The 17,185-nt window shown below is 38.7% G+C and overlaps 2 protein-coding genes across 2 annotated transcripts; both read right to left on the bottom strand.

Moving 5' to 3' along the window:
* Window positions 1-628: 628 nt before the first annotated feature.
* LOC136944839 (retinoic acid receptor beta-like) lies at window positions 629-6,321 on the bottom strand. The gene is made up of 8 exons (XM_067238755.1): window positions 6,171-6,321; window positions 4,453-4,601; window positions 3,902-4,043; window positions 2,824-2,981; window positions 2,376-2,552; window positions 1,381-1,585; window positions 1,062-1,220; window positions 629-816 (listed from the first exon to the last, which is right to left on the bottom strand). The coding sequence occupies exons 1-8, from the start codon at window positions 6,319-6,321 to the stop codon at window positions 629-631; spliced, it is 1,329 nt and encodes a 442-aa protein (XP_067094856.1).
* Window positions 6,322-9,428: 3,107 nt separating this feature from the next.
* On the bottom strand, window positions 9,429-13,235 carry LOC136943902 (nuclear receptor subfamily 1 group D member 2-like). Its single transcript, XM_067237385.1, has 6 exons — window positions 13,038-13,235; window positions 12,487-12,628; window positions 11,928-12,313; window positions 11,545-11,730; window positions 11,207-11,417; window positions 9,429-11,033 (listed from the first exon to the last, which is right to left on the bottom strand). The coding sequence occupies exons 1-6, from the start codon at window positions 13,233-13,235 to the stop codon at window positions 10,837-10,839; spliced, it is 1,320 nt and encodes a 439-aa protein (XP_067093486.1). The 3' UTR covers window positions 9,429-10,836.
* Between the last annotated feature and the right edge of the window lie 3,950 nt (window positions 13,236-17,185).

Genomic DNA, 17,185 nt, shown 5'->3' with positions numbered 1-17,185 from the left:
TGTGGATAAAAGTGTCTGCTACTTGAATACATTATTATAATTATAATATGAGTAACTTTTAGGACTGCACTACACAGATGGTTTTGTTGTATTTACAACACAAGAGCCTGCTAGATACTGACCAACAAACAGGTTACTCTTGAAAACTAGGTTATATCCAGTTATAAATGCAAAACATGTGACATACTGTATATTCTCTCAATTTTTTTAATGTCATTTCTGTAAATATTGTACTATGTTCGTATTTACATTTCCCTTTTGACTCTTCACTTACTCCAGAAATTAAACTTTTTAAAGAATTTGAATGATGTTCTTTAATGCAATGGGTGCTCATGAGCACATCAGTATCAGTAAAACTGTACCTAACTGGACAAGAATCCATCCATCTTGCACAAGTGAAAATATTCAAACTAACAATGTAGTGGTTTAATGAGGTAAAATATTCATTCATGTGATATATGTATCATGCAAACAAAGCATAAAACAGAAAATTGAGCCTAAACTCTGAGGTAAAACCATTAGCAAACAATCTGTTGTGGTATCTGTCGTTGTTATTGTTAGCATTTAGCTATGTGGCTCCTCTCTGAGCATATTTCTGAGGTGCTGTTAATTTGACATATGGTTTACCTCAGGCAAAGAGGCCAGAGTCGATGTAGTGCGCAGAAATAGTGACTGTGTGTGGCCCGCCATTCTGCTCTGCTCTCTTCCCCTCCGCCTCTGACTTCTCCAGGTTATCCAGGTCCTCAAGCATCTCCTGGATAAGAGGAGGCAAGGCACCCGGGATCTCCATCTTCAGAGTGACCACACGCTCAGCTCCTGCGGGGAGAAAAGAACAATATTCATATATTTTTTTCTCTTTTTTTCATGTCATAGCTAACCCTGAATTGCACTGTGTGCTTCCTGAATTTGTACATTGCAATAAAGATACCAAAAGAGAGAAAACGGGAAAGGTGAGACATTTTGGAGAATCTTATACCAGGCATTTCTATAACTACATCAAATGTATGTAGATTTACAGCTTAGTCTGGCTATTGAGATGTCCACAGGAATTCACTTCTGACCTTTGGTGCTGATGGTCCGGAGGTCAGTGATCTTCATGAGGGCCTTGGGGAACATGAGGGGCATACTGGGACGACGCTTACGGGAGTAGATCTTCAGGGCCTCTAATAGTGGCTCCTGGAGAACCTCCACCTTAGATGGTTCCTCCAAGCACTGCCGGTCTGTTGTGGGGGAAGAGAAGAGGGGACTGTGATAAGGTTCAAGGACATGGATGACACATTATGAAGCTTGGTGTCATTTCCATGCTCGCACAAAACCTTTGTTTTAGTAACACCATGTTATGTTATGGGCCATCTCAAAATTGAGTTTGAGTTGAAATACCTCCAGACACCAGACAGATGGCGCTAAGAAGGCCGCTCTCTGTGTCATCCATTTCCAGTGGCAAGAGCTGGCCGGCAAAGGTGAACACCAAGTCAGTGAGGGGCCCAAAGCCAGCATTGTGGATCTGGTTGCGGGTAAGTGTCAGGCCATCAGAGAAAGTCATGGTGTCCTGGCCAGGAGTGTATCTGGTACAGATCCTCAAAATCTGTCAAAGGGGGGGAAAAGCCAATGAAACACAGTGGGACAAAAAAGAAATAAAATAAACAGTGATATATTATGAACTTCTATCTCAGCCCATTTATATTTAAGTATAGAGTAATAAAAAGATAAGGCATAATTAAACAGTCTTTTTAAATATACAGAGAATAGCGAAGGATGACTCTTTGAAAGAGTCATTACAAGTTTAGATCTAACACCATCAAAACTAAGGCCATCAAGTTCTGAATCACAATTCCTTAAACAAATAATAGTCCCGTGGTTCATTATAAAACATACAATTATTGTAAAATGAACATAATCATGCATATTAATAGGGCTCCTGTAGAGGTGACAGCCACAAGGGACTCATCACTCATGCAAACACAGCTTTTGATGGCTAGATTGAATGATAGTGTTGACACTGAATACCAGAGGAGATGGTGAGATGAAAGGGAATAAAACATGCGTTCGGTCTTACACTCTGACTGAACCCAACACAGTTGTCTGCCATGATGACAATCTGATGGGGGATCCATGAAGTGTGAACCACAGGACGCACTGTGGGTGAACTCCAAATAATCGGTCCGAATGATATTGGGTATGCTGTGTGTGTGTGTGCCTGTGTGCGTATGTGTGTGCTTGTGTAGTCCGTCAAATAATTTTTGACAGGCTAAATTACGCTTAACAACAATATTTCACTATCACTGTTCACCATAATTGCACAATCGTTATCACATTAGAAGAAAAAAAAGATTTTTCACTATGATATTCTCACGCAGGTAGGATAAAACGCTCACCAGAATATCCAGACAAGCAGCTTTGAGGAGCGTGATCTGGTCAGCAATGGTCAGGCCGGTAAACCCAGGTACACGTTTGGCAAACTCCACCACTTTGATTATACATTTGGTGGCCAGCTCACTGAACTTATCCCACAGACCCAAATCCAACTGTATCCTGTGGTCTGAGCTCGAATTCTACAGTTGTATGGACACAAAGGGGGGTGGTGGGGGGTGGAAAGAAATATAAAGGTCCACGAATTCACTGTACTGTTGTTAGACAAAACATTTCAACCGTAATTGATTGGACTAACAATGAGGCCCAACTGTAATACAACCACAACAGCTGTCAACCATTACAGCTTTGAAATAACATGATAAAAGAGGGTTATTAGACTTTGTTGATAGATGCAGTAGTGTTCTTGAGCCAAACAACATCCATACTATGACCCTGAGAGCCATTACTCACTGTAGTGTATTTGCCCAACTGACAGAGAGATGGGAATGTATCTCTGTGGGCCCTGCAGATCTTCTCCACTATGAGGCCCAGCTCTGCCGTCAGCTCATAGGTCTCTATGACGGTCATCTTAACAGTCTCCTTCCTTTTGCTCCTGTCGTTCCTCACAGCTGGACAAGAGAGTATAGAATGAGGAAATATATGGCTAAATAATTGACTACAACGAAAGCTATAGTAGATTTCCGTTGCCATGATAGAACAATGGATTAGGAAGAGTCGTTTTCAAGATAAAAGGACTAAGGCTTTCCTGAAAAAAAGTATAATTCAACGAACAAAACACTTGTCTTTCATGAACATACTGTATTTTCAAAATAAATACAAGAAATAATGTAAAAATACAAGCAGTCATATATATTTTTTTAAATATTATGTTAAATCAGAAAAAAGCAGGTTTTATTTGTTGCTGCTATATGCAGCTTATCACACAGGTCACCAGTTGGACTATGGCAATGGAAGCTATTTACATGTATAAGAAGCTCCCCTTATGCAACAAGAGCCCATATCCACAGACATACTCACACACACACACACACACATGCATTAGGCTCATCCAGCACTCCCTGGATGTTTCTGCCCTATTTCATTTCTTGATCCACACACCAAGCAGCGTCAATAATGGCAGTACAGTAGCAGCAGTGTAGTCACATACAGCACCCATGGTGGTGTTAAATGTTATGAAAATGTCATATGTGTGAAATTTTGTGGGATTGCTTGGATCACATAAAAAACGAGTGGTTATCTGTCAGCAACTCCAGTTGTAGGTGTTACCTTATTGGTAATCTAGATGTTTTTGTGTTTAACAAATAAGAGTTTTTTGTTTTGTTTTGTTTTTTAAATGACCAAGGGACCTTAACATCCTGAGTATATATTACCATGACTATAAGTAATTTTTTCACATGCTGAGGGACTAGGAAATTACAAGCGGGGGAAATGTTGCTGGGCAGATTATCAGCAATTCAGACATAAAAAATTTAAGAAAATAGGTTTAGGTGGGTTTCTAGAAAGGTTCAGAAATGTGTCGGGCACTCACACTCCTTGGACATTCCCACTGCAAAGCACCTTTGCAGTCGACAGTACTGGCAACGATTCCGGGTGATTTTGTTGATAATGCAGTTTTTTTCTCTGTGGCACGTAAAAGCTATGTTCTTCTGGACACTTCTACGGAAGAAACCCTAAATCACATGGCAAAAGTATTAATTGAATTGAATCAAATAACATTTAATTGATGCTTTCATTTAATAAGCAAATCCACAATTCCTAATGAATCAGTGCTCCTTCTACCTAACTTCACATAGGGCCTTTCACCTTCTGTTTGTCTGATATGTCTAAACAAGCAGTTTACTAGGGCACATTTCCATTTGTTTGTGTGATTATAAACACTGTACATTAACTAAACACAGTAACATGTCCCATGGGGTTAGTTATTAATTAGCTGACTTATGTACACATACATACAGGCACTCACTGCCCCACATAACTTTAAGACCAACACAAAGAAACATTAACATATTGTTCGAAGATATGTAGCTGTAGATTTAACGAGCATGGTAGTAAGATCCTGATTAGGATCTTACACCTCACCTTGCAGCCTTCACAGGCACTGACGCCATAGTGGTAACCAGAGGACTTATCCTGGCAGACAAAGCAGGGCTTGTAGGTGCGAGGAGGTGGCAGGGGAGACTGAGGATTGACAAACAGGTCTTCAGAGCTGGAGCTCTGGGTTTCTACAGCTGCTGACACAGAAGCCAGAGAGAGCAAGGAAAGATCATCACCATACATCATTATCCATATTGTGGATTATATATGGTCAATTGCTGTCCTGAAAATGTTATGACGGTGAACGATATGTGTATAATCTGTGTAGCTCGCACAATAGTACCAAGTCCACTTAGGTAGAGGCTAAACAGTACATCAGTTAGATAGTTTTATATTATTTGAGAGAAACAAAGTTCAATTGCAGTTGGCTTTTCGCCGAATACTTGACACTATGAGCACTGGTCTGAAACATTACGCTAAGATGTTAAGTGACTTTTAATCATAAAATATATTCATGGTTACTTCATAGTGAACCTGAAAAAATGTCTTCCCAAATAAAATAAGCAAGCAATATGTAATTGTTGAGCAATTTAAAAAATGTCAACCACAGTCACGACTCATGAGGGCTGATTTCCTGTTGACTTATAACACCTCCATTATTACTACATGTAGTGTAATTTCACAGATAACTAAAAAGTCATAGATAAGGGCAGAACAAGAAAAATAGCTTATCTCCATCCCTTTGAATCTGTGGCCTCAAGTTGAACCTACCCTCACCCTCAAGAGCACAGTCATTAGCAAGTCCTCTCTCCCCCTGCAAAACAATGGTGGACTAGCATGCCACCAGATCCACTAACTAATGAATATGTGGAATGCTTTGTGAGGCTACGTGTGGGGTGACTTCAACCTACTGGTCGAAGATGTTAGCTGTTACATGTTAGGGTTGTGTAATTTCAAATGTGCATTTGTATCAGTATATTGCAAACTGTATCTTTTTTTTAAAATTCTGGAGACACTTAGAGAATGCAAAACCAGAAAGATTTTGCACATTAATACTCACTTCATTAAAATAGTCACCTTATCCTAATAGAAGGTGCTCCATAATGCCATTCTTTTGTCATCATTGGTTCAACTGAAATGAAGTCATAACCACTTAATGTGGTATAAAGATGGAGAAATAATAACAGGTGTAGAGGTTTCCTGGAAGTTCTGCTTTGTTTTAGAAAAAGACAACCAGTCTGGGCCTCGTCTGACCTCTTGAGTTGGTAACCGTACAGTGAACCCAACCTAACCCCACAGTGACAATCTTGACCACATGACCACATAGGCTGTGATATGATGCTCCATGCTCAAAAAACATATTTTCCTCAAAATACTTGATTTAAATCTGAAGCATACATAACCTGAGTTTATAATAGTTTGTACTGACCTGATTTGGAATAATTTAAGTCATATAGAAACAAAATAGTTTAGATTTGACTCAACGTTCTCGCATCTAAAGATTATTTTCCAATTTCTGTTCACTAGCCAGAAATACAATTTATAACCTATTGCTTTGTTGTGAAAGATTAAGTAAATAGACAGTAGTTCCAAATACTTTTTCCAATATTTAAGAAAACTTATTTGGGTAACTAGCAACTTATTTGCTAAATCGCATTTTCAACCAAATCTGTTTGTTTCCTCAAACAACATCAACAGCATCCAAAGTCGGTGGAGAAATTACATTATTAAAATAATCAGAATGCACATAAAATGTAACCTACATTGCGCGCTCCGGCGCACTTGCCAATCCGCCTCAGTTAGTTCAGTGAAGCATGCCGAAAGCGATCGCTCCTGGAACATACAAGAACTTGCGGTATAAAAATCCAGAATTTCTCCAGGTCCAACTGCAAAAAAATCTATGTAATCAAACATGATTTGTATTGCACGCGTTCCAAGCAAAGTTTCTTCTCTTTCAAGATGTGTCCAGAAGAGGATGAACGAACGTTAACAATCCTAGTCTAATCGCCACACTAATCTTAGATTCACCTTTTCAATTAAATAACTACTTTTTTAAAGTATGTAAACGATCCGTATTATTCTGCATTATAGAAATCAAATCGGATGTGCTCTAAAGACGTTTTCCATCGAGGTTTTCATCTCAAAAATGTTTGTACGTCCATTGTGCGCAGAGGTTCTCTCCGTCTAAGAAAAGCCCTACAAGCAGTGATCTGTTTTACATAACAAAGTTTGTTTAGGAGATCTTATATCTCATTTATTGATGGATTGGTTATGTTGTCTCAACACAACCTACTTCATACTAGTTATGTCACAGGGACGGATAGAATTACTTAATATATGCGGATGAACTTTCCATGAACCTATTCCGTGGCTGCTAACCTTCAAATGACCCAAATACTGTCTGACATCACCAAGTACCAGGAGTCCCTAACCAGAAGTGAAGAACTTCCATTGTTTTCGGCACTTTGGGAGAATATCTTGCTCGGAGTTCGATTTGCACTTTGATTCTAAATCTGATTATTAGGCTGCAGACGTAGGTAGCCTATACTTTTGAATAGAATGACTAGCTTGGTCTCAAAGAAAATACTGTGCACAAGATGTACATCATAGTGAGTTTAGTTGTTTTAAATAGTGTTAAGATACAGCCAAATATCTGTATGTTATCTAAAGCTATGCAGTCATTTATGAGCACATTTTGACCTGTACGATTTGTACCTTCAAGGAATGCTTGTATCTGTAAAATAAATCCAAAGTTTACTCTTGTTTGCTACTGTTGTTTGCATGTACAATAGGCTACATCTGTGTTATAGTATGATACAACCGAAAGGTAAGTAGGTCTACATTTTGTAAATTATGATACAGCAGTAGGTTTTTAGTGCCAGCTAGCCGAGGCCACTTAAACTGCACTTAAAGCACTTTCTCTTAATCCAACAAAAGAGGACGTTCCAGTATTGGCATTCTTGTAAATAAAATTTGTGTCCCTGAAAAATCAATACTCTTTAGCTTCCGTTTCTCTTAATCCATGTCCACTTCAGTTTCTCAGTCGTGACATAAGTAAGACAAATTCACAGAGAGAGTGAATGGGAGTCATAATAAAATCTTGAGCAAGATTTACTGTGTCAGAAAGATAGGGTGGGAGAATGTTTCCCCCCCCCCCATTTCATAATTATGAGATCTAGAAAGTTATCAACAGGAAACATTTTCCTCCTAAACAAGAAGGATTTAAAAGGAAAACAAACAAAAACAAAAAACTGAAGCAGTTGAACTAGAAGGATATGTTTAAAAACACTCGGTCTCCCTCATTGCCACTGCTAACCTCATTCATGGAGCACAGCTCCAATGCTAAAAGGCTAATTACCCAGTATCTCCCACACTCCAGGGAAGGGAGGTCATACAAAGGACAGGCTTGTGAAACATTCCTGTGGCTTGCTGCTGCTGGTCCTTCTGACTGCCAAGCCCCCACTCCCAATCATTCTATAAAATAATATCTTGATTTGATACAAACGTGGCGTTTGATACAACTTTAGCTTAATATTTGAGCTGTAAGAAAAATATGGTGCATAGTTCTTGTTTTGCTTCCACAATTCACTCGTTCTCTGTCCATCTTCTCCTTCTGTAATTTGCTGTGGTGGCGTCCGAAATCCAAGGAAAGGCGTACCTTATCACAGAGCTCTGTCAGGAGTCAACAGACAATCAGCAGGATTAGATATGGATGCTTTAAACCATAGGCTGCATAGATTTGCATTATCCTTTCAATAAAGCTCAGACAATCCCACCCACAGTGCTTTTGTTTAGACTGGAGAAGCACAAGGGAAAATCCTAATGACAATCTGTAGTCCACTTCAATTTCATGAACATTAAGCAAATCTTGTATGTATTTTTACAGATACCACTCCATATGCAAAATGTCAATATTTTGTGTAGGCTAATGGTGTAAGTAATATTGAATAACTACGCCATTCAGATTAATACGTTTAATAACATTTAGTCATTTAGCAGATGCTCTTATCCAGCTCTTATAACAGATGCATCATCATTTTATTACAGTTACAACATTTCAAAATCATTCAATTGTAAAAGCACTTAAATCTATGTATTACAGCACAAAAAAAGACAGTTCATATGAATTTTATATCTGTTGTTTCCTGGTTGTTAGGTATTTAAACTTGACATCTTTGAGGAGCCATTTATAACCATCATACATTTTATACTGGCTTTTACACAAGTAGCAACAGGATGAGAGGGTGATATCTGCTTTAAAACCACTAGCTCTCAATCAAACTTCCTTTGAAAGTTTTGTTTGATTTTCCAGAGGATCGTGTCAGGCCTATTAACCAGTAAACAAAGGAAAACCATGGTCTTGATTGATGTGTGGTTGCCATGGTTTTTTCAATTGGGGCATTCGGGGGTGGAACGGGGTTTGAGGACAGCCGTAGTCAGGATTGAGACCCTAATCTATGTGGGATGTGTATTTGAAATCACTTGAAGTGTGTACAGTCTACACAGTATTTTAAAGATATATATATATACATACAGTAAAGTAATAATTACAATGAAAGAATTTCAATGAAAAACTTAACTTCAATGAATTACAGTATAAGACAAATGTGGTTACATTTGTTTCTTCTGCTTTTTTTAAGGACACCTGTATTCTCAGTCTATATGTTGAATGTCTCCACTCATGCTGTATGCATTTTATTTGAACAGGAATACCTAGTGACCAGCCCACACAGACATTGAAGGAAGGTACGCAGCTTTGAGTGTCAATGATGCATATCTTGTATGTGCCATGTTGCACCCTTTTCCCGTTAGTTGACTTTTATGTAAAATACTGGGTTTGTTATCGCAAGACTGCATGAATCAGGCAGTCCTATTACACTGAGTGCTCTTCAACAAAATCTTCACCTACAATGTTTTTTTTTTTTTTACGTTTTCAACCGCATGGTAATATACAATTGGTTTCAAAATGATAAGATTAAGAGAATACATTTGGATATAAAACTCAGCATGATTTTTAAAATAATATAATTTATCTTTGTGTTACATGAATAATTAATACAGTGTGCATATACAGCAGTAGCATAGCAAATATGAGCCATGCCTACGACATGCCATGCTTTTCAGTACAATATGTATTTAATATCAGACTGAGCCGTAGGTGGACAGCTACACCTTGTGGACAGCTTTGTTCAATATATTATTGTATTTTCTTCGATATAAATGAATTACTTGGGTTATACAATATTTATTTCGGACAAATCCATGAATCCTTTTTCGAACTGGAAAATCTCAAATCGAAGCTGTCCTGTAATTCCAAACAGCCAGGCTGTGAAACATTGTGGCATAAGGACAAACTTCTTTGTACTTCATTTGAAGTGCACAATGTAAAGAATAAAATGCAAACACAGGCATTTAACTTATGTATTTATTTATACTATTTATATATTTATATTATTATATATGAGAGATATACATGGCTATTTACATGGGTTCCATGAAAGACAGACATAGGAAATACATTTATGTTGCTGTGCTGGAACATGGAAGAGAGCCTAAAAACATGGAAGTTTAAACACTAACATCAATGATGCTGTTGGTAGCAATTCCGCAACACAGTGTGCAAAGTAGTGTTGCTGCAAAAGGTATACTGTGCAGTTTCAGAAAGTAGTGAGGTGAAGATACCTGATAAAAAACAAACATCAACGGTTCTGACAAGAATAAAACACATTATACACAAAGAACAGTTGAAACGTCATTACAATAATAATGATTGAAAAAATTGAACAAAAGAATTATACTCTGTCCCTTAACAAAAGGGTAAATAAATCATGTGTCAAGTCATTTACTTAAGGATAGCCATGCATTAGCAGCAATCATCGCACATTCCTTCTGATACTTATTTCCTTATTGTTTAAGTCTGGCGTGTTTTAGGAAATAAGTATAATGTTCCAAAATGAAACCAAGTTACAATATTCATCAGACATCCTCTTAATTTAAATATACTGAAAATCTCACATTCACTGTGTTCATGAGCACAACACTTTGGAATCAAATGGCTTTCTGAGAAAAACAAAAACCTATGTGGTTCTGAACGAGATCTTTTGTAAAGTCAGTGTAGTACTCACTCATGTCTTGAAAATAAAACAAGTGCCTCTTACTTTGCAAAACCACGAGCATCTCACACACGTGTGTGTGCAACATCTCAAGATATCAATTTCATGACCTCTTATGAATACAGAAGACGATATTCTTTTCTCTGACCCTTGTTTTAACATCAGGCAAAAAATATAAGAGCTTTAGAATACATTCTAGAGAGTGATACTCAATTATGCAAAGATTGGGGATAGGCAGGTCCTGGTGGTGTTGGTAGGGGTCCTGGTTTTAAGGGCAGTATAGGGGCACAGCTGGAACGCACATGCTCCATAGGGTTCAAGGGTGCACTTTGAAGGCCAGTAGTTCTTCGGAGTGCAAGTTGTTGAGGGAGCGCAGCTCAGGCAGTTTGAGCAGCAGCTTGGTGAAAGTAGTGGCCCCATTGGAGTGGTTCTTCATGATAAGGTTCCGCAATGCTCGAATCAGGTTGTCCTGAAGGGCCTCCACAGAGCTCAGACCTTGGATCCCTGAACGATCTAACCCCCCAAAATTAAGCAGATTGTTAGCATCATGGCGTGGCTGTTAAGCATACAATTAAGCTGACATGGAAAATTACACATAATTTGGCTCACAACATAAATCGGAATTGTCAATATTATAGGAGCAATGGCAGACAGGCAGGAGAACTGGAAGAAGGAAGTGTCTGTACCGGCAGAGACAAGGACAACGGCAGTGAATAGGCGCATCTCGTCAGCGTCCAACTGCATAGTGGCCAGCTTCTCACTGAAGTCACACATGGCAGACAGTAACTCGCCAGCACCCAGAGACTGCAGGGTCTCCAGGCTGTATCGCTTGCCATTCAGAAAGGTGACGGTCCGAGCCGCAACATCAAACAACGAAGCGAAACGCACCATTAGCACCTAGAGGGGAAGTGGAGAAGATGGATTAGAGATGGGTATGACATGAAGAGGTCCTTGATCATCACTGTGGTGGGAGAAAATGGTACATGGCTTTGTGCTTGTCGAAATAGCTCACTTTGTTATTTACCTCAAAAGTCCCAGCTTTGAGCAGGCTGACTTGGTAATGTTCGGAGAGGTCTCGGAAGCCAGGGATCTTCTTGGCAAACTCCACCACCTCCCGCACTGCCGGGGTGAAGCTCATGGAGAACTCCTCCCAGATCTCCTGGCTGGACTTGCAGGGGTCTACGTAGGGAGAGTCATTCGTCCCACACACCTGTAGAGACAGACAGAGTATAGACAATCAGCAATAGAAGATATCGAAATATAGTGAGATATTTCTTATACTCAGTCTGCTCACAAGAAAAACACTTTGAAATCCAATTGCTTTGTGAAAGTTACAAATATTTTTTATATTTTACCAAAATGTATATCACAAACAATACAAAAGCTAGATCTGCAAAGGTCACTCACCAGATGTGCCCTCTGGTCCACATTGTACGCTGATCCACTGATACCATTGGAAACAGTTTGTTCGTTAATGTTGTGCTTCCTTTGGTTGTTGTCATCTATTATTCCACCAATGGTGGCACTGTTTAGGTGAGCCTTCTCATAAATCACCCTTTCTTCCCTGTATGGAATGCTGCCGATTGGTTGGCTGCTACTGTAGTGACTGTGCTGGTAACCATGCTGGTAGCCGCCAACAACACTGTGGTTCCAGCCATTCCAGTTGCCCTGCTGTTCTTCTATGCTGTTGTTGCTCTGCGTTTCCCTGGCAACTAAAAATGGTGATCCCTGGACCTGACTTGGTGAACTTTGCTTTCCGCCATCATACGAGAAAGCACCCTGGTGCTGTCTGGCTGAGTATATATTACCATGACTATAAGTAATTTTTTCACATGCTGAGGGACTAGGAAATTACAAGCGGGGGAAATGTTGCTGGGCAGATTATCAGCAATTCAGACATAAAAAATTTAAGAAAATAGGTTTAGGTGGGTTTCTAGAAAGGTTCAGAAATGTGTCGGGCACTCACACTCCTTGGACATTCCCACTGCAAAGCACCTTTGCAGTCGACAGTACTGGCAACGATTCCGGGTGATTTTGTTGATAATGCAGTTTTTTTCTCTGTGGCACGTAAAAGCTATGTTCTTCTGGACACTTCTACGGAAGAAACCCTAAATCACATGGCAAAAGTATTAATTGAATTGAATCAAATAACATTTAATTGATGCTTTCATTTAATAAGCAAATCCACAATTCCTAATGAATCAGTGCTCCTTCTACCTAACTTCACATAGGGCCTTTCACCTTCTGTTTGTCTGATATGTCTAAACAAGCAGTTTACTAGGGCACATTTCCATTTGTTTGTGTGATTATAAACACTGTACATTAACTAAACACAGTAACATGTCCCATGGGGTTAGTTATTAATTAGCTGACTTATGTACACATACATACAGGCACTCACTGCCCCACATAACTTTAAGACCAACACAAAGAAACATTAACATATTGTTCGAAGATATGTAGCTGTAGATTTAACGAGCATGGTAGTAAGATCCTGATTAGGATCTTACACCTCACCTTGCAGCCTTCACAGGCACTGACGCCATAGTGGTAACCAGAGGACTTATCCTGGCAGACAAAGCAGGGCTTGTAGGTGCGAGGAGGTGGCAGGGGAGACTGAGGATTGACAAACAGGTCTTCAGAGCTGGAGCTCTGGGTTTCTACAGCTGCTGACACAGAAGCCAGAGAGAGCAAGGAAAGATCATCACCATACATCATTATCCATATTGTGGATTATATATGGTCAATTGCTGTCCTGAAAATGTTATGACGGTGAACGATATGTGTATAATCTGTGTAGCTCGCACAATAGTACCAAGTCCACTTAGGTAGAGGCTAAACAGTACATCAGTTAGATAGTTTTATATTATTTGAGAGAAACAAAGTTCAATTGCAGTTGGCTTTTCGCCGAATACTTGACACTATGAGCACTGGTCTGAAACATTACGCTAAGATGTTAAGTGACTTTTAATCATAAAATATATTCATGGTTACTTCATAGTGAACCTGAAAAAATGTCTTCCCAAATAAAATAAGCAAGCAATATGTAATTGTTGAGCAATTTAAAAAATGTCAACCACAGTCACGACTCATGAGGGCTGATTTCCTGTTGACTTATAACACCTCCATTATTACTACATGTAGTGTAATTTCACAGATAACTAAAAAGTCATAGATAAGGGCAGAACAAGAAAAATAGCTTATCTCCATCCCTTTGAATCTGTGGCCTCAAGTTGAACCTACCCTCACCCTCAAGAGCACAGTCATTAGCAAGTCCTCTCTCCCCCTGCAAAACAATGGTGGACTAGCATGCCACCAGATCCACTAACTAATGAATATGTGGAATGCTTTGTGAGGCTACGTGTGGGGTGACTTCAACCTACTGGTCGAAGATGTTAGCTGTTACATGTTAGGGTTGTGTAATTTCAAATGTGCATTTGTATCAGTATATTGCAAACTGTATCTTTTTTTTAAAATTCTGGAGACACTTAGAGAATGCAAAACCAGAAAGATTTTGCACATTAATACTCACTTCATTAAAATAGTCACCTTATCCTAATAGAAGGTGCTCCATAATGCCATTCTTTTGTCATCATTGGTTCAACTGAAATGAAGTCATAACCACTTAATGTGGTATAAAGATGGAGAAATAATAACAGGTGTAGAGGTTTCCTGGAAGTTCTGCTTTGTTTTAGAAAAAGACAACCAGTCTGGGCCTCGTCTGACCTCTTGAGTTGGTAACCGTACAGTGAACCCAACCTAACCCCACAGTGACAATCTTGACCACATGACCACATAGGCTGTGATATGATGCTCCATGCTCAAAAAACATATTTTCCTCAAAATACTTGATTTAAATCTGAAGCATACATAACCTGAGTTTATAATAGTTTGTACTGACCTGATTTGGAATAATTTAAGTCATATAGAAACAAAATAGTTTAGATTTGACTCAACGTTCTCGCATCTAAAGATTATTTTCCAATTTCTGTTCACTAGCCAGAAATACAATTTATAACCTATTGCTTTGTTGTGAAAGATTAAGTAAATAGACAGTAGTTCCAAATACTTTTTCCAATATTTAAGAAAACTTATTTGGGTAACTAGCAACTTATTTGCTAAATCGCATTTTCAACCAAATCTGTTTGTTTCCTCAAACAACATCAACAGCATCCAAAGTCGGTGGAGAAATTACATTATTAAAATAATCAGAATGCACATAAAATGTAACCTACATTGCGCGCTCCGGCGCACTTGCCAATCCGCCTCAGTTAGTTCAGTGAAGCATGCCGAAAGCGATCGCTCCTGGAACATACAAGAACTTGCGGTATAAAAATCCAGAATTTCTCCAGGTCCAACTGCAAAAAAATCTATGTAATCAAACATGATTTGTATTGCACGCGTTCCAAGCAAAGTTTCTTCTCTTTCAAGATGTGTCCAGAAGAGGATGAACGAACGTTAACAATCCTAGTCTAATCGCCACACTAATCTTAGATTCACCTTTTCAATTAAATAACTACTTTTTTAAAGTATGTAAACGATCCGTATTATTCTGCATTATAGAAATCAAATCGGATGTGCTCTAAAGACGTTTTCCATCGAGGTTTTCATCTCAAAAATGTTTGTACGTCCATTGTGCGCAGAGGTTCTCTCCGTCTAAGAAAAGCCCTACAAGCAGTGATCTGTTTTACATAACAAAGTTTGTTTAGGAGATCTTATATCTCATTTATTGATGGATTGGTTATGTTGTCTCAACACAACCTACTTCATACTAGTTATGTCACAGGGACGGATAGAATTACTTAATATATGCGGATGAACTTTCCATGAACCTATTCCGTGGCTGCTAACCTTCAAATGACCCAAATACTGTCTGACATCACCAAGTACCAGGAGTCCCTAACCAGAAGTGAAGAACTTCCATTGTTTTCGGCACTTTGGGAGAATATCTTGCTCGGAGTTCGATTTGCACTTTGATTCTAAATCTGATTATTAGGCTGCAGACGTAGGTAGCCTATACTTTTGAATAGAATGACTAGCTTGGTCTCAAAGAAAATACTGTGCACAAGATGTACATCATAGTGAGTTTAGTTGTTTTAAATAGTGTTAAGATACAGCCAAATATCTGTATGTTATCTAAAGCTATGCAGTCATTTATGAGCACATTTTGACCTGTACGATTTGTACCTTCAAGGAATGCTTGTATCTGTAAAATAAATCCAAAGTTTACTCTTGTTTGCTACTGTTGTTTGCATGTACAATAGGCTACATCTGTGTTATAGTATGATACAACCGAAAGGTAAGTAGGTCTACATTTTGTAAATTATGATACAGCAGTAGGTTTTTAGTGCCAGCTAGCCGAGGCCACTTAAACTGCACTTAAAGCACTTTCTCTTAATCCAACAAAAGAGGACGTTCCAGTATTGGCATTCTTGTAAATAAAATTTGTGTCCCTGAAAAATCAATACTCTTTAGCTTCCGTTTCTCTTAATCCATGTCCACTTCAGTTTCTCAGTCGTGACATAAGTAAGACAAATTCACAGAGAGAGTGAATGGGAGTCATAATAAAATCTTGAGCAAGATTTACTGTGTCAGAAAGATAGGGTGGGAGAATGTTTCCCCCCCCCCCATTTCATAATTATGAGATCTAGAAAGTTATCAACAGGAAACATTTTCCTCCTAAACAAGAAGGATTTAAAAGGAAAACAAACAAAAACAAAAAACTGAAGCAGTTGAACTAGAAGGATATGTTTAAAAACACTCGGTCTCCCTCATTGCCACTGCTAACCTCATTCATGGAGCACAGCTCCAATGCTAAAAGGCTAATTACCCAGTATCTCCCACACTCCAGGGAAGGGAGGTCATACAAAGGACAGGCTTGTGAAACATTCCTGTGGCTTGCTGCTGCTGGTCCTTCTGACTGCCAAGCCCCCACTCCCAATCATTCTATAAAATAATATCTTGATTTGATACAAACGTGGCGTTTGATACAACTTTAGCTTAATATTTGAGCTGTAAGAAAAATATGGTGCATAGTTCTTGTTTTGCTTCCACAATTCACTCGTTCTCTGTCCATCTTCTCCTTCTGTAATTTGCTGTGGTGGCGTCCGAAATCCAAGGAAAGGCGTACCTTATCACAGAGCTCTGTCAGGAGTCAACAGACAATCAGCAGGATTAGATATGGATGCTTTAAACCATAGGCTGCATAGATTTGCATTATCCTTTCAATAAAGCTCAGACAATCCCACCCACAGTGCTTTTGTTTAGACTGGAGAAGCACAAGGGAAAATCCTAATGACAATCTGTAGTCCACTTCAATTTCATGAACATTAAGCAAATCTTGTATGTATTTTTACAGATACCACTCCATATGCAAAATGTCAATATTTTGTGTAGGCTAATGGTGTAAGTAATATTGAATAACTACGCCATTCAGATTAATACGTTTAATAACATTTAGTCATTTAGCAGATGCTCTTATCCAGCTCTTATAACAGATGCATCATCATTTTATTACAGTTACAACATTTCAAAATCATTCAATTGTAAAAGCACTTAAATCTATGTATTACAGCACAAAAAAAGACAGTTCATATGAATTTTATATCTGTTGTTTCCTGGTTGTTAGGTATTTAAACTTGACATCTTTGAGGAGCCATTTATAA

The sequence above is a fragment of the Osmerus mordax genome, chromosome 6 (assembly GCF_038355195.1).
Source record: "Osmerus mordax isolate fOsmMor3 chromosome 6, fOsmMor3.pri, whole genome shotgun sequence".
In the NCBI taxonomy this organism is placed as follows: domain Eukaryota; kingdom Metazoa; phylum Chordata; class Actinopteri; order Osmeriformes; family Osmeridae; genus Osmerus; species Osmerus mordax.
This window is presented reverse-complemented; position numbering and strand designations above follow the sequence as displayed.